Source organism: Alosa alosa, chromosome 24, assembly GCF_017589495.1.
Source record: "Alosa alosa isolate M-15738 ecotype Scorff River chromosome 24, AALO_Geno_1.1, whole genome shotgun sequence".
NCBI lineage: Eukaryota > Metazoa > Chordata > Actinopteri > Clupeiformes > Clupeidae > Alosa > Alosa alosa.
In genome coordinates, this window is record NC_063212.1 from 1,366,472 (window position 1) to 1,391,471 (window position 25,000).

Consider the following 25,000-nt stretch of genomic DNA (forward strand, 5'->3'; position numbering starts at 1 on the left):
GGCACCCAAGCATCATCATGCTGATTGAGGAGGTGGACACAGCCAGTCATCTCTACCTGGTCATGGAGCTGGTCAAGGTGAGTGCAGAGCTGACCCTCCTGCATGTCACCTAGAGCCTCAACCTGCACAGCTCAGAGCAGGAGATTCTGGTTGCAGTCAGATTGTAAAAAAAAAGAATGGGATTCTATTTTTCTATTCCTAACCTCTTTTCCTTGACCTCGAGGGAAAACGTCATGAGGTCAAAGAAAGATGTGAAGGAGAACTCATGAGGACTTGGGAGAAGAAGTACAGTGCTGAAAGAATCTCTTATGTGAATTATGTGATAGCGGATGTTATTGACATGGACTGAAATCTTTCCACGATATATTGTGCCATAGAATTATTTCCTTTAGAGGATAGTCTTTGAAGCATTGAAGCACCTTACGTAGTGATTTCAATTTGGACACTTCCGAATCATTTCACTTAAGAACCTTATATTGTAAAAAGTCTATTCAACCACATAGTTTGTCTGCCAGTCTATCTATCTATCTATCTATCTATCTATCTATCTATCTATCAAAAAGTGCATTATTATGACAAAACATTACAGTATTGCCAAAGTGTCACAACTAAATGTGTATGCATTTTTGTCATGCTTTGTGGCCCCAGTTACAGTAAACACTAGTACAGCACAACCAGCACACCTTGTACAACTAGACTTACTGCTACAGTGAGCTATTCTTCTGTACGCCCTCTCTCTCCCCCCCCCTCTCTCTTTCTCTCTCTCTCACTTTCTTTCTCTCTCTCTGTCTCTTTCTCAGTGAGGACCTATATTTCTATCATATTCTCTACCACAGCCTCACAGAGATGTGTGTGTGTGTGTGTGTGTGTGTGTGTGTGTGTGTGTGTGCGTGTGTGTGTTTCTGCAGGGAGGGGACTTGTTTGACGCCATCACCTCCTCCACTAAGTACAGTGAGTGTGAGGCCAGTGCCATGCTGTTCAACCTGAGCGCCGCTCTCAAGTACCTGCACCAACTCAGCATCGTGCACAGAGACATCAAACCAGAGAACCTGCTGGTACACACACTAACACACACACACACACTTTAGATATGCCTGCATTAGATCCTTATTCTAAGCAGAAACATCAAACCTGAAAATGTCCTGGAAAAGTACAGTAACACCTTTAGACATGCTAAAGGTGCATTGTTATTCATTCACATATCCATGTGTGAATGTGTTTGTGTAGGTGTGTGAGTATCCTGATGGCACTAAGTCTCTGAAGCTGGGGGACTTTGGGCTGGCGACAGTGGTGGATAAGCCTCTGTACACCGTCTGCGGAACACCTACCTACGTGGCTCCTGAGATCATTGCAGAGACTGGGTAACACACACACACATAAAACACACACCGCACACACAGCTCTGGAAACAAATAAGAGAGCCCTGCACATTTTTCTGATGTCATGCTACGATTGCTGAGTGACATTCGATTTTTTCAAAATTAAGAGACCACTGCAAATTTGAATATGACCGTCAACTCATTTGAATGTCACTCAGCAATCGTAGGATGACATCAGAAAATGTGCAGTGGTCTCTTAATGTGTTCCAGAGCTGTACATCAACATTACAGTTAGCGAATTCCAACGACATTATCAGTTGCACACACACACACAAACACCAAACATTACAGTGAGCAAATCCACTTACATTATCATCTACATACACACACACACTTATGAGCACAAGGCTGCAGACACTCTCACTTAAGCTACCAAACACACACACACACACACACACACACAGATGGCCCTGCTGTCTGCTGTAAGGCTTAAGTTGTCTCAAGTGGTTAAACACAGCCCACTGGCCTCATTAAGCAGAAGCAGCAGCGTCATTAACTCCGCTGTCCAGTCTACACTCATTAGACACACTGCCACACTAGGATTACCCACTATGCAGGCACTTCACTGAGCATTACAGCCACAAGATGTTAACCTGGCTACCTCTCTAATACACTTAAACCATTCAGTCTCTTTCTGTGTGTGTGTTTGTCCAATTGCATGTGCATGTGTGTATGGTCCATGTGTGTGTGTGTGTGTGTTTATGTTCAGCTACGGGCTGAAGGTGGATATTTGGGCGGCAGGGGTGATCACCTACATCCTGCTGTGCGGCTTCCCTCCGTTTCGCTCAGAGAGAAACCAGCAGGATGAGCTTTTCCAGAAGATTCTGGAGGGGCGCTTGGAGTTCCCCACCCCTTACTGGGACAGCATCAGCAGTTCTGCTAAGGTCAGCCTAACACACATAGAGTACACGACACACATGCTCACATACATTTAACATACGCATGGTAGGAGATCTTGCATGTTTTTTTCATGCAAGTCACAGACATGACGTGTTTTAAAGGATCTGATTGGCCGGATGCTGCAAGTGAACGTGGGAAATCGTTACAGTGCAGAGGAAGTGTTGTCACATCCATGGGTTTTGGTGAGTGAGTCACACACACACACACACACACACACACACACACACACATGGACACACTGAACTGTTTGATTTCTGATGCAGATGTTTCTTGCTGAAACATGGACATACTTTACATCACCGGTGCCCTGTATGTAACAGCAGTACAAACACACACTCAAACCTTTTGCTCAGTTTCTGCCTGTGATCTGCAGGATGACTCCGAAAACAACGTGAAGGTCGATTCACCTGATGAGTTGGACAGCAACACGGCAGCGGACACAGAGGTGAGAGCGTGCACACACACACACACACACACACGCACACACACGCACATATAAACGCAGGCACATATGCACATACATTGTAATACCTTATTTAGATCGATGATAAACATATAATAACAGGATCCAAATAATGTTATAAATGGTTCATATCATATATTAATATTAATACTGGTAATGTCCACATTTTTTTCTGTATTAAACCTAAGTTCAATAAATCTATGTTATCAACGGCAGCTATGATGGGATATGATACACACACACAGCAGCATTCCCACACACTCACTTGGTCTCTAACCCATCCATCCTTTATTCTCTCCACCTATGCTGACAGTCTGACCATCTGAATGACAATGGTAGGTAGCTGTCAGTGCATGTTAACAGTTCTCCCTCTACCCATAGAGCCTTCAACTTTGGGCTCTTTTTTAAGTCCTTGTATTTATGCATGTAATGGTCGCTTCCGATTTCCGTGCATGTCTATGTATCTATTTTTAAATCCTAACTAGATCACTTCAGTAGTTGTCAGATTTGAAACCTGAGCAGATGTTTCATAAATAGGCTTTTGGAGATGCATGTCTTTATACATCTCTATTGAGCAATCTCCTGTCACTGACTTCATATTTAACCCAGTTTAACAGTTCAGTTGATCACAGTACACGTTCAGTCACTTTGAAATTCCCTAAAGTGTGTGTGTGTGTGCGTTTTCAGGTTATGGGACTAGGTAAGCGCACAGCGAGCTGCTGACTGTGAGACACAAGACTCCAAACACAACAGCGAGCCGACAAGAGCAACAAACAAACCAGGACTGCGTTTCCCACAAACGCGCTCGTGCTACGACCATCACGACTAAGAGTGTTAAGATTGAAAGCTGCTCTGGTGACCTAATGGCATAACACTGAGACCTATGGGAAATGTAGTCCAGAAGCAACCCACCCACACCAGATGCCTCTCCTGTCACCTCTCCGCTGGGCCACCAGCTGCACTGTGCTGCCGCCACCCTTTTTCTACAGTTGGTCAATCGAGAATTAATAAGGTCTACCAGACATGTCTACAAATTAGATTATTTTTTTGCACTGGATAACATAAAATGATGTGACGTGGTGCAAAATAATAGATATGTTTGTGTCATAAGACAATATGATTTGGTGATAAATAATAATAGATAAGATTCAATCATTTCATACGATGGTGGTTATTTAAATCTGAATTTTCCGTGGTGAGTTTTTCTCAAAAGTGTACCTGGACCTTGTTAGTTCTCAGTTGACACGCTCATCAGTACTCCTCTTCTCTCTCCACATATCCTACAGATAGAGGTAGTCATGTCATAGTCAAGTCTCTGTTCAGTGTGACCATAACTCGTTCAAGCCTTCAGTCATTACGGTATACGCGTGCGAGTGTGTGAGTATGTGGATGTGTGTGTGAGAGAGGTGTTGAGAAAGAGACCGTTCTTGTTTTGCATTTAAGTGTGTTATGAAAAAAAAGCCAATGAAATCACAGAAGGAAAACAGGCTAAGATTGTTTGTGTGTGGTGTATAGTATGTAGTGTGTGCATGTGCTCTGAGAAGTCCTTGCTTATTTGAATCTTGTTGTTTTTTAAAAAAAAAAAAAGTGAAAGTTTTGACTCATACACAAACCTGCGTGTGTGTATGAGTGATTGTATGAGTGACTGTGTGTGTTGTGTTTGTTCCCAAAGAAATGTGCATCTTTGATTCCCATCCTTAGTCATGTAGGACAAGATTTTAAGATGCTCTTCTGTCAGATTTTTGTACATTAAAGTTCATTCCTTGAGCATTGCTTTGGCTCTTACTGAAATGCACACTCGAATCAGTCTCCACAAGAAATACTTGTGGTCACAGTCACACACACATTTATTTGAATGTAAATGCTGCACATACAGTACAGTACAAACCTCTACTCAGCTGCTGACGTAATCTAACAGCAAGTTTATGTGAGAAGACACACATATACACACATGAACATGCACATATTTCCTCTCCTGAACAGACAAAAGTGCTCAAGTAGTAATGAATAAAAAAAAACATTTTATTTGGTTAAAAGATCGAGATGCCACTGCAATCTCTCGTTACTGCTACCAAACATATAGCAATGATAAAATGTGTGTGTGTATGTGTGTTTGCGTTAAAGATACAGTACTGATATTTCTCACAGTTAAATGTAAGTCTGTTATTTGTAATTTTATTGAAGTAAATTGAAAGGTTCTGGACAGTAAATAACACCCTCACAGTAACACACAAACAGTGTTCCTGACCAATGGTAGTGAGTTCTGCTTAGTCGTGAGACCAATCAGCATCATCCAATAGTACACGGACAACGCCCCCCACCTAAAACACAAACACACATGCAAACTCACAGATGTGCATGCACACACACAGACAGACCATTACAAAATGTACAAACTGATCAAACACTAACATACAGTTCACACATGCAGACAGGCAAACACACTCACTCATCAAGAACACGTCCTGTTCAGTCTAGGCCTGCCTCGGCACTCTGAAACATCTAGATGGATGGAAGAGAAGGAGAAGATGAAAACAACAACTTGGACTCGTTTGATTGTGTGCTCCATCATATGTGTGTTTTTGTGGTGTCTAAGGGAGACTATAGAGAACGGGGGAATGTGTGTGTAGAGGATGTTTGGAAGCTTACGGAATGCGGCTGTGGTGAGGAGGTAAAGCACAGGGGGAATATTCCGGAACGTCCCTTCAAATGACCACGTCCCCACTCATCATTTACATAATCGGTCAACATGATGACATCGCCTTCAGAGAACGACAGCTCATCCTTCTCCCCACGGAAAGCAAAAATAGCCACGCAGCTGAAAAAGAGATTATTTTTTGAAAGGATTTACATAGTCTACCTTGTGTGTGTGTGTGTGTGTGTGACAGGGAGAAAAACTCACCACATAGCTTGAGTGGTGGATTTCTCCGAGAGCATGATGGAATAAGACTGCAAAGCAACACAACATGCTGATTGTTAACTCTAACCCAGTAAAGCATTCTGTGTGCTGCTCCACTTGTCAGGGTATTTTGGAGTCTGCTGAGGCTCTACTGTGTGGTGCTCTGGTACTCGCTGCATCTAACTTCAAGGGTTGTTTTATCTAAGATCAATGCCAGTTCCTATGGCCCAGGTCCAGTTCTTCTACAAGAAGATGAGCAGAGTATTGACCCTCCTGTTTGCTATTTCTTTAAAAAGTTTACCAGACATCAGCTCAATTACCGGTATAGCACTATAGAAAAAGAAGCCCTTTTCTAGCCTCTAGGTTTCCTCTGTCAGCCATTTGTAAGAGTGGGCTGCCTTTTCTTATTGTTATTGTCTTCTGTTTGTTATTTAAGAAGGTAAAGTACTGTCTTTTGGGTTTGATGTAATTTGGTTAGTCAATCACACAGCTGTACATAATATATCACTTGTAAATAAATACTGAAAAACTTTTTAGTGGCTGCTTTGAGACTTGGGGAAGAGGATTCACTGTCCTGTTGTGTTTAAGTCTGCTTTCATGTGCATCAGGGCATTACACTCACAAACAGAAATGCTTTCACATACACCAACATGTGCTTTTTTCCACATCCCCACTTCCAAACACACAAAAACACACGCAGAGCAATGTTATTCACATGCATGCAAACACTGATGGCGATTGCTAGCACTTTCTACTAACCTGTTGTGATGGCCATAATAGACAATATATACACAACACAGAGATATACACAGATGAAAGCTGAAAGGTGTGTTTGTGTGTGTGTGTGTGTGTGTGTGTGTGTGTGTGTGTGTGTGTGTGTGTGTGTGTGTGTGTGTGTGTGTGTGTGTTACCTGGGGTGGAGGGATCTCTAGTGACGTCCCATCAGAGCCTCCTGCTTCTTCACTGCTCTGTGCGTGTGGATTTGTGTGGGTGTGTGTGTGTGTGCTTGCGTTCACAGGCATGTTGACTGGAGTGTGCACATCCGTGAGTGTGTTTACGTCCATGTGTGTGTCTGGACACACATCTGCATGTGTGCCTACATCAGAATGGGTATCCATGTCTGCCAATGTGTCGGTTAAGTCCATCAAATTGAGGTCCTCTTTCTAAAGATGCAAACAAATTCAGAATCAAAAAAGGTATTATTTCTTATTTAGCTCAGGCACATCAGGGTGGTGTTTTCGCACCCAAAGACACCATACAGGAGAGAGACAGAGGACAGCGTTCCCTAAAATACAGACTTGATGAAGCAAAACTATTCAAACTTGGTTCCTGCCTACCTCTAACCTGACTCTCGCCAGATGAATTTCGTTCCGCCTAGCTCCACTCATCCATCTGGGATCGATCCTTTGGAGTGGTGTTTCAGAAGGCTGGGCCTTTTCAAAAATCCTTGCATATGATTGGATAAGCCAGTTGTCCGTCATCTATTGACGTGCTACTTCAACCACTCACATCGAAGCCAACCCGTGACGCTGAGAACAGTCTCACAGTCGCTTCTACGCTATGTCACATCTATGAAACTCCTGCCCTGCGTCCTGATTGGCTCTACCATAAAATCTGGTGCCGAAATTACTCTCAACGGAGCTAGGTGGAACGAAAATCATCTGGCGAGAGTCAGGTTAGCCTACCTCCCCCTGCTCAGACAAAGAGTACTCATAACAAGCTCTCCATGATTTGGAGGACTGATTGACTGATTGATTGGCAGAATACCTCCATGATCTGGATACCTGTGAGCTGTTGTAGAGGGGGTGTCCTGGCTTTGGACGAGGTGGTAGTGGGGGTCCTCTCTTCGGAACTCTTTGACCCTGCTGCTGATTGGCTGAGGCTGGGCCAGAGCCAATCAGATCCAGCGGTTTGGCTAGCTTGATGGGTGGAGGACGGACTGGGAGAAATCTGACAATCAGAGCAAACATGTTCATCTTATTTCACTGTTCATCTTTGTATGTATGTGTGTGTGTGTGTGTGTGTGTGTGTGTGTGTGTGTGTGTGTGTGTGTGTGTGTGTGTGTGTGTGTGTGTGTGTGAGTCTGAGTGTGATAATGTAAGTGTGTATTACCGAGGAGGCATGCCTGGTCCAGTGTGGACTGGATTTATCTGGCCCTTCTCATCTGAGTCCTGAGGACTGCTCTGGGCTGTTGATCATAAACAGATCAATTTGCATCCATTCACAGGTGTTTGAATGCACACATGTGCAGATATATAAGCATTTGTACAAATACACAAACTCCCACATACAGGGTTGGGTCAGATTACTTTGTAATGTTATCGATTACTGACTATAGATTACATGGCAATTTTTGTAATCAGTAGCGTAATCAATAGGATTACCCAAAACATGTAACATAATCTGATTACTTTAGGATCACTTTTTACACAACTTGCATACGACATACACATTTGCAATATTGCCAAGTACTGAACGTATTTTCTGGAACAGGTTTATCGGTCAATGTCGACGGCTTCCTCTAGAGTTTTGATATGAACCTTTTTCTTGTAAAGAAACTATAGAGGCAATTGGATGATAGTGACATCTTGTGGACAAACTAATAGGCTGCTTGTCAAATTAAAACATTAGTTAAGATATCTTTTATAAAGTTGCATTGTTTGCATCATAAAATGTAATCAAGTAATCCCCAACATTGTAACTATAATCTGATAACACAATTTCTTATTGTAATCTCAGCTGATTATAGTTACTTGATTTTTGTAATCTGATTACGTAATCCAGATTACATGTAATCCATTACTACCCAGCCCTGCCCACATATACACACACACACACACACACACTCTCCCTCTCTTACGTGTGTTGGTGGCTGTTGATAGGCTCCTCCTTCGGGGCTGGGGCTGGGGGGGAGGGGGGGACCCTGACGCGGACACTTGAGTATGAGTGGGGGTGTGCGTCTGCGTGGGGGTGTGCGTCTGCGTTGGAGTGTGCGTCTGCGTGGGGGTGTGCGTCTGCGTGGGGGTGTGCGACTGCGTTCTCATGCGGGGCTTGGGCTGTGGCCGGGGACTCGTCCCACTGCTGCTGCCGCTGGCCCCTCTCTCCTCGTCCTCCTCCCCCTCACCTATTCGTCCACCGTGGTCACCGGCGTCACTTTGCCGTTGGCTGGACTCGGGTCCGAAAACATCCAACAGGTCCTGAAGATACTGACTACCGACGCACACACTCTCCGCCCCCAAACACACACCCTCGCTCTGCGCACACACACTCTCTGATTGGTTGTTTGGCTTGCTCACTGCATGCTCACACCCATTTGATGGAGGCACTGCTCTTTCGCCACTGACAGGCTGGGCAACAACTATCTCACTGTTTAGAGACCGGGATTTAGGCATGCAACTGTTGATTGGCTGTATCATGTGACTCTCACTACTGATTGGCTGAGAGCCAGCTACCTCTTCGCTCATTGGCCGCAGGCCTGCTCTTGAGCGGGGCCGAGGCCTGGGACGGACCGGCTCCTCCTCTAGCGGCCGATCTGTGGGTGTGTGTGAAGGTGTGTGTGGGTCCACGTCTGGTTTTGGGGGGCAGAGCGGTTTGGGTGGCCTCGGAGGTCTTCTGACTGGAGACAACAACAGAAAAATCGTAAACACACACACACACACACACACACACACACACACACACACACACACACACACACACACACACACACACATATACACATACAGGTTGATCTCATTAATGCACATGTTCATCATACTTTTGTAAAATGAATAAGCACTCTCAGAAACTTCAATGATGCTCATTGCTATTATCAAACCGCATGCACAAACAGCTATTTAATTATTATTTTCACACACACACACACACACACACACACACACACACACACAGAAACCCTGATGCACTCACGGGCTGGTCTGGTCGCTGGGTTGTCTACTAGAGTGGGTGGTGGAGGGATGGGTGGGGGTGTGGGTGGAACATCAGTCTGTGTTGCGATGGTGGAGTGTGATGGAGTGGGAGATAGAGAGGGAGGCGGAGAGGGAGCGAGGGATGAAGTGGTGACAGGAGTCGGAGAAGGAGAGGGAACGACAAGCTGCTGCTGCTCACGACTCTTCTCTCTCAGCACCTGTTCATAAGAGGGGGGAGGAACCTGTGTGTGTGTGTGTGTGTGTGTGTGTGTGTGTGTGCATAATGGTGGAGGATATAGTAAGTGTGTGTGTGTGTGTGTGTGTGTGTGTGTGTGTGCATAATGGTGGAGGATATAGTAAGTGTGTGTGTGTGTGTGTGTGTGTGTGTGTGTGTGTGTGTGTGTGTGTGTGTGTGTGTGTGTGTATGTATCCAATATCCAATGGAGGATAGTGTTTGTGAGAGTGTTGGAAGTTAAAGATACATTGTGATGTGTGTATGTGTGTGTGTATGTGTGTGTGTATGTGTGTGTGTGTGTGTGTGTGTGTGTGTGTGTGTGTGTGTGTGTGTGTGTGTGTGTGTGCAAGGGAGAGAGGAGGTGAGGGTAAAAGGGAAAAGGGAAAATAATCATTGAGTATGAGTATGTCATGGGGGAGAGTTAGTTGTTTGTTTGTTTGTTTGTGTGTGTGTGAGGGAATTTGTGTATACACAGGTGTCCATAAAAGAGAATGTGAAACAAACAACCACATTCAGTCGCTGACTCAGTCAGTACAGAAACAAATAGTTTTATGACTGGTCACAGAGTATAATCCTCTAAACATTAACCACCAACTCTGGACATCTGAAGCCGTTCCTACCGTACTAAGCTCTACCGTCTGAAACATGCATTGCAACCCTACTTGTTAACCTCTCATATTTCATGTGAATTGATGACACACCTATCCTCGGCTCAACAGCCACAGGAATGCTCAGACCAGTGGAGTGTGTCTAAAATACATAGATAGATAGATAGATAGATAGATAGATACTTTATTGATCCCTAGGGGAAATAGAAGATGGCACCTGCACTGCAGACCAGTGGAGTGTCTCTAAAATACAAATCTATGGTACCTGCACTGCAGACCAGCGGAGTGTGTCTAAAATACATATCTATGGTACCTGCACTGCAGACCAGTGGAGTGTGTCTAAAATACATATCTATGGTACCTGCACTGCTGATGGTGGAGGGGCCGCTGGGTACCAGGCAGGAGCCATAGGTTCTGCAGAGAGGATGGTGATCTGTGGCCTCCTGTGGCTTATGTGCAAATACAAACATGCACACAAGCACACACACACGAGGTGAAAGGGATCAAATATACAATCCACACAAATATGTTTTACAATACACTGAATTCCAGCTAAGAAGGGTGTGTGACTGAATGACACAAGATTGTTTCCATGCATAAGTAAATACACTAAAATAAAGTTGTGTTCATATTGTGCAGTATGTGTCTGAGTTACCGTCTCTCTCTCTGCTGTTCCTGAGATGTGCTTCTAGAGGCTGATTTAATAAAACAGGAAAAAACAGATCATTATGACAGGTATACACATAATCTCCCTCTCTCCCTCTCTCTTCTCTCCTATCTTTCTCACACACACACACACACACACACACACACACACACAATACTGATACTGAAAAGTAAAACTCGGTCACTTCAGTTTACGAAATAATAATATAAAATACAAACTCACTCCTCATGATGGCAGCCCGGATGGAGGAAAGAGCTCCTTGGCTGAGAGACAGGGAGAGAGAGGGGGGGGGTTGTACAATGCTGTGTCAAACTTTTGGCACACAGAAAAGAGCACACCCACCCCAGCCCAGGAGACACAAACGGCTAGAACACACACAAACACACACTTCAAGTGATTGTTAAGCAATACTGACACAGATTTTCTCTGGAATTTGTCGACAAACAGTGAAATCTCACAAATGGAATACATCTTTCTGTCTCTCTGTCTCTCACACACACACACACACTTTCTCACTCACACACTCACACACAGACCACTAAGCAGAAAGGCGCACACACACAAAACATAAAACATTAGTAAGGTATAGGCCTGTAATGTAGCCTTCCCTACACATTAAAATTCTGAATACATAGTAATACCTGGAAGGCTGCTGGTCTGGTTTATTTCTCTCTGAAGGACATGGCAGAAAGAGAGAATGTTGGCATTTAGTTTTGCAAGCCAGACAATAATTTCATACCAAAACACACCGGATTGTATAAGTGTGTTTTAATGCGTCACAACAGCTCTATCGCATCGTTACCTGCCGATGCGTTTGATCGAGGGTGTCTCCTTCCACCACCCGAGTCCCGAACATCCCGCATACTCTGCTCTTGTCCGCACCGCGCCTCGGCCATGAAACTCACCCCACTGCAGTGAACTGCCTGAACCGGTAATTCGAGCCCTATTCGAACATAAGCGAGCGAAAGTGCCGAGAAAGCATACAATGAAAGAGAGAAACTGTTCGACAACAGACGTTCAACGTTGCCAGTGCTGTCGTCTCAGAAAGTAAACCCGCCGCAAAACTTCACGAACGATATTTGAGGCACGATTCAGCACTCTTGGTTTTGTTTACCGAGGGGCAGAAAACTACAGCCTTCTTCTTGGGCGGACTCATCTGTGGTCCTTCTTTCGGGACGTTCATACGTCTGTACGTCAACAGGAAGTCTGCAGTGGTAGGCCTACTGTCGCATAGGGAATCAGGGATACAGCAATATTCCCCTTCAACAAGTTACTTAAGCCTACAACCTTAAAACCGTCAACCTTGAGTAAACATGTTTTTAATTTTGCCGCAACCTGTGCCTTGTTAAACAGCTTCTCAAAGAGTCCCACTTGTGAATGCATGCTTGACATCAGTTTCTCATTCAGACGAGCTTGGAGTATGAAAATCTGAATTTGTGCTAGAATGGAATTTCCTAGCCTCATTGAAATTGACAAGTTTTTTGTTAACATTCGCTAATATACTGTGTCATAATAATGATTCATACCGCAACCTTTAGGTCTGAAAACGGACCACTTGAACCCTGATTCACATGTGTCTTGTTTCCCAAATAAATCCTTATTTTTGGTGAATTTTGTTTGTTGTATTAGGTTGCATGCCACATTAGGAGATAGACATGGGGATAGACAGACAAATGATCAAGGCCACAGACAATAACAGGATTTGGGTAGCGTAATACAACGGGAGACCGCGTGACAACGGCAGCCACGGCATCAAGCCAGATTCGAACCTGCGATGCAAGTGGCACAATTCCTCTTATACTCGGCAAGCAACCTCTCAATAGTGCTAAGGAGGGGATGTTTTAAAGGAGACACATTATACCTCCTTTTAAACAAGTTAGAATAGGTCTATGGGCTATACAAAACATGTTCATAAAGTTTTTTGCACAAAATCAATCTCATAAGAGATATCTGGGGATCTCTGCAGCCTCTATTCTTGCCAGCTTCAGTCCCTTTCAGAATGAGCCATTTAAGGGCTCTGTCACGTTTATGCAAATAAGCTATTGCTGGCCACGCCCACCTGTCAGATGTTTACGCTGTTCATTTTCTTCATGTGAAAACCTCCACCGCTCTGGTGAAAATGACAGATTACAGAGGCGCACTCTGGCATGTTCGACGTGCTTCTACGTGCTCCTAGGACATGCTCCTGCATGCCAAATTAGGCTTGGCTTTTAGCCGTTACCCTGTTCAGCCTGTTACATATGTAATGTAATTTTTCGTGACATAAAGCCAGTCTTTTTACAATATTTAACATTTGCTTGCATTTGAAACTTTACTAGATTCACAGCACTTGATTAGCTTTTATTATTATTATTTTTTAAATTATTATATAGGTGTGCGGGTGGAAATTGTGGGGCAATGTCAACTGAGGCAGAGAAGAGAATGCTGCCAGGAGATTCCACAGGTAACATTTCTAAGCTACAGAAAGGCCTGCAGATATGTTACCGTGTTACTAACTTATTTACAAATGAGCTAGCGAGTATGCTGCCATATTACTCACTCATTTACGAATAATGCTAGCGACTGTGCTAGCATAGCACTCACCTTACCTTACCATTATAGATCACACGACGTCTGCAACAGCTGGAGGAGATCCCTAATGTATAATCGATCATCCAGGTTTTGTGCCTGTTTATTCTCTTCAGAACGCACTGAACATCTACAGAGCTGACCATGGGGCCTTACGGCTCTGGGGAATAGAGCAGTATGTGTTATTTATTAGTTTACCACACCTCCTGCTTTCAGTCAGCCGCCCCCCAGGACGGCACTCCAGGTATGGGAGAGCATATATGCTCCCTCATCTCTGTTCTTCGTCTTTGGGCTCCGCTTTCTTATTTCAGTCGCCTTCTTTATCCAGCGGTGGTATCGGTTGTTCTCCTGCTTAATGACTGGCATGCAGGAGGTGTGGTCCACCTGTCAAAAAACTGACAGGTGGATCACACCTCCCAACAACATCAGCTGATAAAAGCGGCCACACTACTCCACCGTGTGACCTTCTGATGAAGACGGAAGTATACATCGAAACATGTCAAGGTAAAGAAAAAACATCTACCAATATATGTGTATGTGATAAAAGAAAAACCAAACTTATGGATTCTGGACTTCCTAACCAACAGACCTCAGTCTGTTAGGTTAGATAATCACACCTCTTCAACCATCGAACACCAGTGTACCACAGGGATGTGTGCTGAGCCCTCTCCTCTACTCCCTCTTCACCTACGACTGCACACCTGTACATGGCTCTAACACCATTGTCAAGTTTGCAGATGACACTACGGTGATTGGGCTCATCAGCAAAAACGATGAGACGGCCTACAGGGAGGAGGTCCAGCACCTAACATCGTGGTGCACTGATAACAACCTGGCTCTCAACACCAAGAAGACCAAAGAGCTCATTGTGGACTTCAGGAAGTCTAAAGCTAACACACACACACCCATTCTCATCAACAGGACTGAGGTGGAGCATGTCACCAGCTTCAAGTTTCTGAGTGTCCACATCTCTGAGGACCTCTCTTGGACCCTCAACACCTCTACCCTAATCAAAAAGGCTCACCAGCGTCTCTTCTTTCTAAGGTCCATCTGTCTCCTCAGATCATCCTGGTGAACGTCTACCGCTCAAACATCGAGAGCATCCTCACCAACTGTGTCACAGTTTGGTATGGCTACTGCTCTGCCCCACGACCGGAAAGCACTGCAGAGGGTGGTGAAAACTGCCCAACACATCACCGGTTCCTCACTCCCCTCCATCGAGGCCATCCAGGCAAGCGATGCTTGCGTAAAGCGCCGCATCATCAAAGACTGTTCTCACCCCAACCACAGACTGTTCACCCCACTCCCCTCCGGGAGGCGTTACAGGTCTCTCCGCATCCGAACCAGCAGGTTCAGAGGAAGCTTCTTTCCTGCGGCTGTCACCCTACTGAACTTGACATCCAACAAACTAAGCCCCCATCACCCCCTGCCCCGCCCCCGCCTGATGCCTCCTTGCCTGTGCCTGTTGAGGTGTCCACGACCATGGCAACCTTGACACGGACAACAAGGATTTGGACATTCCCCCACAACTGCACTACCCTATCCCACCCATCTATCCTATCCATCTATTTATTTACAAATGTACATACTGTAATTACACTTATACTGTACATAGCCATATTCTACTGCTTTTCATCCTGCACATACACTTATTATTAATACTATTGTAATTTTACTGTTTCTGCACTACAATGGTACTGTTACCATACTGCACATAGTTGTACATACTGTACATATCTGTCTATATGGTTCATACTAAATATCCATATTTATTCAGTTTTTCTGTAATATATTCTGTTAATACACTATAATGGTACCGCCACTACATTGCACATACCTGTACATGTTGTTCATACATTGTTCATATTACAGTACATAGCCATATTTATTCTGCTCTTATAAGGTAACTGCTAATACACTGCACATATTTATATTTGATTTATGCTACTCTAAACCACCTTCTGCAAAACAACTGTATACTACTGTCTACACTGCACTATATTTCTTGTCCTGTCTATGCACCACCTGCCTATACTTTATATCACATTGCACTTTTCTGCTTTTTTGCACTTCTGGTTAGACGCAAACTGCATTTCGTTGTCTCTGTACTTGTTCTCTGCACAATGACAATAAAGTTAAATGTAATCTAATTTAATCTAAAAAATTATCTGCCTCTGCTTTGCCTCTTTACGGATCATGCTATGAATAGCAGCAGCAATGTCTGCATAAGTTGAGACATTGTTATTGACCTTCTGGACCAAAGACATTCCATCAATGATTGTTGCTGTATTATATTCATCCGGAAGATTATCTGATAGCGATGCAAGTTTCTGCAAATGCTTTGCAAGTGCTGCTTTAGAGGTTTTCCTTGGGGTCCCCTCAGGTGTCGCCAATGACCATGGTTAAGGTCCAAGAGGGTGAGAAAAAACTTCTCTCATGTCCAGTATGGTCTTGCCATGTGCCTGTGTTTTCTTTTTGTGCTTAGGTGTATCTGACTCCAGCCTCTATGTCATGATCTTTGCCTGTAGTATGAGCCTGAGATCAGATCATCCCTAACCTCTTGTGTTGCTTTGCCTGCTGTAGATATGCAAATGAACTCATGTTCCTCTGAAAATGGATTGATCCAATTTCAGTTTCTGTCTCATCAGATCTAACTGTGTAGAATTTTTAAAACTGTTGTAAATGTATGTACTTGTAGATCAAGTCTTGGAAAATAGTTATTATTTATTTTCAATGGAAATGATTTTAACATCAGATGAAAGACAATTTTAAGTATGATAATAATAATAATAATAATAATAATAATAATAATAATAATAATAATAATAATAATTGTACATATTGATAACAATGTGTAAAGTATGAATATTTTCACCAACCAGTTCATCTACATCTCATTCCCACATTCTTACTAGTCAAAAGTACAACTGAAATGTATAATGTACTTGCACTTCAAAACAGTCAATGTTTAAAGGGCTAAGATTGTTCACAAAAGTTTGTGAAAACATGCACATCAGAGTACTGCTTTACTAATGTAAAATATAATTAGGCCTACAATAGTTTCATTGTTTTTGCATTGTTGCATGATGCTTGCATGAGAAATACTTCTCAAAACAACAGCAGTTATATGGGCACCGTTGTTTTGGGATGTTTCTCTCATGCAAGCATCATACACTGATAGAATATTTATATGCTAATTACATTTCATTTGAATGCCTGAATGTAAGGATTCAGGAAACACAATACCAGCTTTTGTGAATGGTAAATGGCGGATCAGATCATGCGTAAATCACTGATCTGGAGCTGGATAACTAAGACTGATTAATAGCTTTTGGCTGACTTTAATACTTGCCAAACAGGCAATGCCAAACAGTGTTTTATATAGTCTGTGCTCTGTTTTTTATGGAAGTTGCATAAATCCACGTCGTTCTATTAAATGTCGTTTCATAATTAAATAGCCTTCCAATAGGTTGAAGCTTAGCTTTGCTACCAACGTGCACACGCATGCATTGAATAAACGCCCATACCATGACTTAAGAGTGTGTCCATGAGAGGACCAGGCGGGGGTGACACATTTTGATGAAACTTGGACAGTTTGAAGGGTCCACCTAAAAACTCAAAAAGCCAAAATAGTACAAAATTTGAAACAACCCAGGGGGAGTTAGGCCCCCATCCTTGTTTTAGGCCAAAAAACCTCAAAAAAAGGCCCAAAATTGCATAAAATGTTGACATCCCTCCTGCTGTCAGATTTAAACACAGCAAAGTAACAATCCATGCCATCCAAAGGTCCAGTTTAAAACTGGAGTTACAAGGCGTAAGGTGTGACTGGTGTTAGTCCAGGACTGCACGTATCCATTATGTCACATGCCTTTTGGCGAATACCCAAAAAATAGCAATATTCAGACCTGAATATCTCCGATGAGCAACCTCCTTTTTTCAAAATTCTTTCTGCACATGAAAGGGCCATCTGTGGACTTCATAAATCAAAAGAAAAATGCTCGGCCTTTTTACTATTTTTGTCGTTGTAACCGCCTAAATAGTGTGATCCAGCCAGTGATTTCAAATACATATCTATTGTAATGATTGGTTGGCAAATCCAAGCTAGATTTAATGTCCTAAGTGCAATATATTCCTTAAGGTAGCTCAAAATGACATCATTGGGTGACATACACCAGTATACCCGTAGGTCCAATATTTGCAAATGTGATATCTCCAACATATCTCAGGGCTAGAAACAGTCACTTGGATTCAAATAATAACTTGTAACATTTTGGTAGCCAAAGGTCAAAGGTCAAGGTCAATGTATATCCCTTTGTGGTGGATAAATCTCAAAAAATCCCTGACATAATTTCATATGTGATACAAATATTCACTTTGACTCACAGATAACAAATATTTGAATCTGGTGGTCAAAGGTCGAGGTCAAGGACCTTGCATTCTTGAGAAAATTGTATATCATAAATGCCTGTAGGGATGTTTTTTAAAATTTGGTACAAATATTCACTTGCACTTTTGTCTTCATCATTCATCGGTGACCTCCAGAAGGCTCAACAGTGGTATCTGGCATCTCAGACCCAGCTCCCTCCACACTCATGATAGGTTGTCTACCAACCAATACCGACACATTTTTTGGTAATTTGTCTTCTTTGCTGTGGCCCTTTATGATCCGATCAGCAACACAGCCAAGCAAACTGCAGTCCCTTGATGTGGGCACCCACAAATACCAACAAATTCTTCAGTTAATCATCTTTTTTGCTGTGGCCATTTATGATCCCATCAGCAACTATACAACAAACAAAACACCAACCCTTAATGAGGGCACCAAGAAGTACCACCAAAGTCTTTGGTCATTCCTCTTCTTTGCTCCCACAGTTTCTGATCCAATCAGCAACATAACCAGACCAACTGTAAGCCCTTGATATGGGCACCCACAAATACCTACACATTTTTCAGTCAATCCTCTTCATTGCTTTGGTGGTTTATTATCTGATCATTAACATACCCAGTCAAACCGCAAGCCTTTGATGCAGACACCAACAAATACCAACAAATATTTAGATACCAACTACCAACCATTGTCACAAATTCTTCAGTCATTCCTGTTTGTTGCTATGGCCATTTATGATCCGATCAGCAACATACCAACATACCAAGCAATATCATAAATTCTCCAGTCATTCCTCTTCATTACTGTGGACACTTATGATCTGACCAACAACATACACAGCCGACACGCAAGCCCTTGATGTAGGCACCAACAACTACCACTCCAGAAACACAGCAGCAGCGTCTCAGAGTCAACTCAGGTTACAACATGACCCCAAATAGCATGTGAGTGCCATAGCCATTGGCTTGCCTTTTCAGCAGCCTCCAATATTTGTTACAGCTCCTTTCAGTGACCGTCCTCAAAAAAGTTCTGTGGCTGATTATATTTGTGAACTATTTCACTATTCACTAAAAAATATTTTTACAACTTGAACATGATATCCTGGAAACACAGAGTATTGCTATTATTGTTATTATCACATGATAGTAACATTGTTATTTTTCATGTGATAAATGGTTTTAACATTGGAAAATGTTAATCTAGCTTGGCATTACTCCATTAGCACTGTTCCATTAGCCCAACACAGCAGACAGCGGTCATATGCAGGAATTAAAGTGGGAGGAACGCAGTTCCGCCACCTCGGATAATTTAATAATAAATATATTCTTTCATACCAACGATACAGCACGATTATATTGTTAAAATATTTGGGGAGTTAATTTTCGTGTTTACAGAGGTGACCCGAAAAGTCCAACGGTGAGTCATTTTTCCCCGTTGCACCGACACTGGATTTTAGGGTTCCCCCACCTGCCAAATCCCACTTTAACCACTGGTCATGTGGCATGCAATGGAAACAGATTCACAAGTAATGTACATTATCATGTTTTCAATGTTTCAGACAGATTTCCTTGTGGGACCCTAACATGAAGCTAGGTGGTTATACCATATCAGAGTCTCTGCTTTAAAACAACTTGTACTAATAAGCAGGGTCTACAGACATGTATTTGCGATGGATGGACATCGAGGTACAGTAGGCTACAAAACAGGTAAAGCCCAGGAGAGTACTGATTGACTTGCTATATACGAACACCCAATACCCATCCATAGTAATCATCATGTCCTTGTCCACGGGGTAACCATGTCCTTGTCCTGGGGGGCAGCCGTGGCCTACTGGTTAGTGCTTCGGCCGAAGGGTTGCCGGTTCGAACCCCGACCAGTAGGAACGGCTGAAGTGCCCTTGAGCAAGACACCTAACCCCTCACTGCTCCCCGAGCGCCGCTGTAGCAGGCAGCCCACTGCGTCGGGTTTAGTGTGTGCTTCACCTCACTGTTATGTGTGTTCACTGTGTGCTGTGTGTGTGTTTCACTAATTCACGGATTGGGATAAATGCAGAGACCAAATTTCCCTCACGGGATCAAAAGAGTATATATACGTATATACTTGTTTGTAAAAATCTCCATTTTGGATGTCCACAGATCCAAGTAAACCAGCATTCTCTTTAGGAGGTTTTAAAAAAAATATTTGTGTGGGCTAAAACACTGTTTATGTGTGGACGAAAGACCCAAACATAAAATATCTGGTTATGTGTGTACTAAGTTGTGCTAAATTTGAAATAACTCCCTCAAAGTGTTTCCAGGATATTGTAAAAATACAGTAGGCCCATGTTGTTTTTTTTGAGAGGTCACAGTAACATTGACCACTCAAATCTAATCAGTTCATCTTTGAGTGTAAGGGGGGAGGGGGGTAGATGAAGGTTGACATCTGCCCAATAATGAAGCCGAGGCCCACTTGCAGCGCCGCAGTGAGTTTGTGGGCTACCGTTGCATGGTGGAAAATGGAGTATCGGTGCGTGCAAAACAGCAGCCGGCGGCTGTGGCCTGCGGGCCGGTTCTAATACTAATCAAATATCATCCCGGGGGCCGTAGATAATTCATTTGCGGGCCGCATCCGGCCCGCGGGCCTTGACTTTGACATGTCTGATGTAGATCATTTTAGCACCTGTGAGGCATTTACCATAATTTTTAGCTGCAGCTTATACGTTGATTTTGCAAAATTTCTTCAGCTATGAGGTTAATACACGGGGGCAGTTAATATGGTATATGGTTTTGTATACTGTATGTATTTCATGTGCCCTGGACATTATACAATTATAATATTTATGTTAAGCTGGGTACATGTGGTGATGTGAACATGTTGAATGTAAAGGTAATATGTGATTGGTAATCATGATGTTTTGATCTCTTGGAATATCTCTTATGGGTAGTTTCAATAAAATACTAATTTACTGAATTTTGGGGTGTTTTTCGAATAGTACATTTACAAATAGTAAATAGCATAGCTATTTCAAGTCTCTGCTGGGAGGTAAGAAGGTATAAATACATTGATTAATGAGGTAGTGGGCATTTCAATTAGTGCTGCAACACGTTGTGTCTCTGAAAACGTAGATTTGCTCATTATTACACATAAATCTTGAATTTTATCAACCAAAATGAAGGGCAAAATCACATAATGATTTAAAATATGTATGCCAACATCAAACAACACATATGCATCAGTAATAATGAGGTTTTTTCTGGGCTCTTATGAGTGGTTTAACAAAAAAAAGCCAATAGGCGGAATTTCCTTTTTTCAAATCAGAGGTCAACTTTGAAGGCCTGTACAGCCACAAAGCTACAAGATCCAACTTGCTATCATACCATTTTATACTCCAGAGATATGTAGCTTTCAGACAAATATAGCGAGAATTTGCCCCCCCCCCCCCCAAGTGGTCGTGACACGCCCCTTTTTGGGCCTGTGGCTCATGGACTATATGTGTTCACGGGTTCGCGAGTAATTCAAACGAGAGTAATGGGTGCGCAGGTGAACGCAGAGAAGTATAGACTGTAAATATGGTGCAATTTGATTTAATTTTATGTTTTTTTATTTTCATACTTTAACGTACAGACAAGTGCACGGTCTCGTTGGAAAGCCCCACTTCTGCTCTGTCACGCATTAAAGGTTTCATTTCACTGCGATGAACAGTTGCGGAGCAATGTAACAGAGAAGAAGGGGTGTGTTTTTTGACGCACTTTGCGTCAATCGGCTTCTAAGGGTTAAAATCTCACGTACCCCCTGGAGTGCCTTAAAGTACCCCCAGGGGTACGAGTACCCCCATTTGAGAACCACTGTTCTAGTCAATACCGCTGTTGAGCGAGAGAGCATCAGGTGAGCCACTGGAGGGCGAAGGAGGACCCCAAGACACCCCTCACCTGTGCAAAAGAAAATATTCACACACACCAAACACACGGTTATCTACACTCACAGCAAGCAAATAGATTCCCTAAAGGTTATGTGTTTGCTGGGTCAGGACTAAAAGAAAACCGAATATTCATCATCATACTTGGAGGGAGGCATTTCCAGTATTGACATTATAGTTTGTCCACCAGATGGCGCAGCGTTGCAGCAAGACGTAACTTTGTTGGAAGTTAATCTAAAGTGCGTTGGAAAAACAATAGACACTTCCTACAAGGACAACACTGTAGTTTACCGTAGATAATGTCAAATAAGGATAGGATGATTTTCACATGAAAAGTCCCATTTCTTCTTGAAGCCGAAATAAATCTGAGAATGTTTATCGGACATGCTTGGTTTTTACGGCAGGTACGTTCATCTTATACAAGTTATATCTATAGCCTTGGACCTAGGTCAAATAATGTCACTGTTAGCATTGGTTGAGTTATGGAGGTCAGTTTGATTGTTGCTGTATTTGTAGAAAACCACAAATGCGGTTATACCAAGCAAATTGAAAGCATTTCATGAAGGCCCTTTTGGACATGTCAGTTATTTGCAGCACTGGTTAGATGTAAAACTGCATTTCGTTAGACTGGCATTTACTTTGTGCATTGACAATAAAGTTGAATATCATATTGTAACAAACTGCAAAGTTGTCTCAGAATGTTTTTTATTAGTCTCACACCAAAACACACAATGCGGCCCAGACCTGCTCCAGGTTGCATTCCATCACACACCAGCTAAACCTGGTTCTGCACACTCTAACTAACTAGGAACACAAACACGACTGTAAGATGATGCAGTGACATAACCAACATTACACATAATTAACATTAACATTCCTGCACGCTTTGCACAGCATTATGGGAGTTCAGTCATGAACCAGCTAGGCTCAGTTCACTACAATATGAAATAAAGATGACTAAAATCTTGCATATGTAGAAGAAGAAACATTCACAAAAATCCATGGCATGACCTCTCTTCTTGATAGCTGTTGAAAACTGCACGGAACTGACAGGGATTGTTTTGTTTATGAATAAATCCAATACACAAAAGAAATATATTTTAAATATATTTTTGGAATATATGCAAATATTTGAAATTGCTATGGTTCGCAGGTTTAAGGTGATTAGGTGCAGACTCCATCTGATGAGCTGGTACTGATCTACAATTTAAAAATATTCCACTTACATTTCTGACTGTGACATCGTTTAAGCATACAGCAAACTCCTGTATATGTAATTTTAATGTAGCCCAAAATGAAAGGAAATTTAAAACAAAAACGTGGTATAGAGTCAGACAAGCCTTTCTACCCCACCAAAATGTATGGCTACCGCACGTTACTGATCATAGAGATTCATATTAGGCCTATAATTGTATTGGTTAGAGGTGCCTTTCCCCCCTTTTTAGCCTTAAGCAGTGGCACGTGCCTCCCAAAAGGAAAAGCTCTGTTGCATGCTCTAACTTGTATTGGCTAACGCTTTATTCTTCTTAGTAGCCTAACGCCCATCAAATGTCCTGGTTATAGCCTATTATACGAACACGAAAAACGTTATCCACAAAGTGGAAATTCGTCTTTAGTTTCACCATACAACACACAGGAGTCAGGACAGACAAGCACCACACATAAGCACTGCATATCATATAAAATACAGTCAAGCATGGCCAGTCAATAAATACCAGTCAATAAATAAGTAGGCCTAAGCAACCCATGCATGCTAGGCTAGCTAATAAATATAATAAATAAATGACTTAATATGATTGCTTAATATGATTGCTTAATATGAAGCACTTCCAGTAAGAGTCCCTGCACTGTTTATTGCCCTGATACCATTGGGGACAAAATAATTTCTAAAAATATTCTTAATGGCGTTAGGCACCCTATAGCGCCTGTCTGAGGGGAGAAGCTCAAATTCACTGTATGGACGGGAGGGGTCACTGATGAATCTGACTTTACTTAAGGTGTTCTCTTCGTAGATTATGCTTAGTTTCTTTTGTGGCTTCCCTTTAATCTTTGAGGCCATGTTCACTATTTTCTGAAGTTTGCTTCTCCACTTGGCATTTAGGTTACCATACCACATCAAATTAAAGGACAAAATGCTCTCAACTAGATTTTTATACACTATTTGGAGGATGTCCTTATTGACACCAAAGTTATTAAGCCTCCGAATTAGATAAAGGCGCTGGGAGCACTTTTTAAAAATAAACTCGGTGTTTTCCCTAAACGTCAATTTGCTATCTATAAAAGTCCCCAGATACAAATACAGACACAAATTCAACTGCTTGCCCCATAATGATAACTGGAAGTGGCTGGTCCTTATCATTTTGCAGAATGAGTTATTTTGTCTTTGTGACATTTATTTCTAAAAAGCTACTCTGACACGTTGAAGAGATGTTGCATGGTGGATATAGGCTTGTTCTCTCTCCAAGTCTCCCATTCTTAATAGGCCAATCAGAGCCATGTCGTCTGCATATTTAAACAGTCTAAAATATTCCCCATGTATCTTAAACTCATTAGTGTAAATAGAGAAAAGCAATCATCACCGACAAGCAAATTGTTGCACATGCATCCGGAGATTAGAGATGCGCGTTTTGCGGCTCTGAAGCACGCTTCTGTAGGCTACTTCAGAGGCGTGGCATAACGGATTACCGCGCGTCGCTGGGAAGTAGATGGTATCAGGACAAGTGCCCCTTTCTCTCGCGCTGTAGCCATACTCGGTCTGAAATAATTTTCTAAGTTTATTGTCGAGCCCCCGCGCTTCGGCGCTCGGACATAATACGCAAGGACAGCCAGGGAACTGTCGCTCCCTCTCCAGGTGAATTTTGTTTGGTCTATTCTTCTATTTTTCTGTGTTAGTTCAGAGCAGCCTATTATTCGTTTACTCGTTTATTTGTTTAGATTATTGCTGTTTCACGACAAAAAGGGACCAGTTTTCTAGATCGAAGTTACCTTACATTGCGAGGAGTGAGTGACGGGGGTGTGTGTGTGCGTAGGCCTATGTGGTGGTGCGCCAGTCAGAAGGCGCTTGTTCTTTCGCACAACCTTCACGAAAGGT

General features: G+C 42.6%; 3 protein-coding genes across 4 annotated transcripts in view; 2 read left to right on the top strand and 1 right to left on the bottom strand.

Annotated features, from left to right (window-relative positions):
* LOC125289416 (serine/threonine-protein kinase DCLK2-like) overlaps positions 1–4,509 on the top strand; it is a 10,305-nt gene extending 5,796 nt beyond the window's left edge. Inside the window, exons 9-16 of one of the 2 annotated variants that reach the window (XM_048236230.1) lie at positions 1–77; positions 909–1,055; positions 1,228–1,361; positions 2,089–2,263; positions 2,381–2,461; positions 2,653–2,724; positions 3,056–3,077; positions 3,430–4,509. The exon at positions 1–77 is cut by the window's left edge and continues 43 nt beyond it. In XM_048236230.1, the coding sequence (XP_048092187.1) occupies positions 1–77; positions 909–1,055; positions 1,228–1,361; positions 2,089–2,263; positions 2,381–2,461; positions 2,653–2,724; positions 3,056–3,077; positions 3,430–3,446 (725 nt within the window). In that variant the 3' untranslated portion in view covers positions 3,447–4,509. The remainder of the gene's footprint in view (positions 78–908; positions 1,056–1,227; positions 1,362–2,088; positions 2,264–2,380; positions 2,462–2,652; positions 2,725–3,055; positions 3,078–3,429) is intronic. The other variant, XM_048236231.1, reaches the window with a different exon arrangement.
* Positions 4,510–4,633: 124 nt separating this feature from the next.
* Positions 4,634–12,403, bottom strand: LOC125289415 (cell surface glycoprotein 1-like). Its single transcript, XM_048236228.1, has 14 exons — positions 11,862–12,403; positions 11,701–11,731; positions 11,282–11,322; positions 11,048–11,087; positions 10,754–10,841; positions 9,551–9,791; positions 8,502–9,257; positions 7,754–7,829; positions 7,426–7,591; positions 6,553–6,804; positions 5,645–5,691; positions 5,392–5,560; positions 5,192–5,244; positions 4,634–5,063 (listed from the first exon to the last, which is right to left on the bottom strand). Exons 1-13 carry the CDS (start codon positions 11,953–11,955, stop codon positions 5,212–5,214), a joined length of 2,034 nt encoding a protein of 677 aa, XP_048092185.1. The 5' UTR covers positions 11,956–12,403; the 3' UTR covers positions 4,634–5,063; positions 5,192–5,211.
* A 12,251-nt stretch (positions 12,404–24,654) lies between these two features.
* The window catches only part of LOC125289912 (FHF complex subunit HOOK interacting protein 1A-like), a 13,475-nt gene continuing 13,129 nt past the window's right edge, over positions 24,655–25,000 (top strand). Inside the window, exon 1 of the mRNA XM_048237018.1 lies at positions 24,655–24,760. The gene's annotated coding sequence lies outside the window, so the exon portion shown is untranslated. The remainder of the gene's footprint in view (positions 24,761–25,000) is intronic.

Excerpts from the sequence above, each read along its gene's own strand:
- LOC125289415 (XM_048236228.1), bottom strand. The coding sequence starts at position 11,955 with ATGGCCGAGGCGCGGTGCGGACAAGAGCAGAGTATGCGGGATGTTCGG. Across the intron at positions 9,792-10,753 it reads CTCCACCATCAGCAGTGCAG|GTTCCTCCCCCCTCTTATGA; the intron begins GTACCATAGATA and ends ACACACACACAG. Across the intron at positions 5,245-5,391 it reads CCTCACCACAGCCGCATTCC|ATGTTTCAGAGTGCCGAGGC; the intron begins GTAAGCTTCCAA and ends CCATCCATCTAG.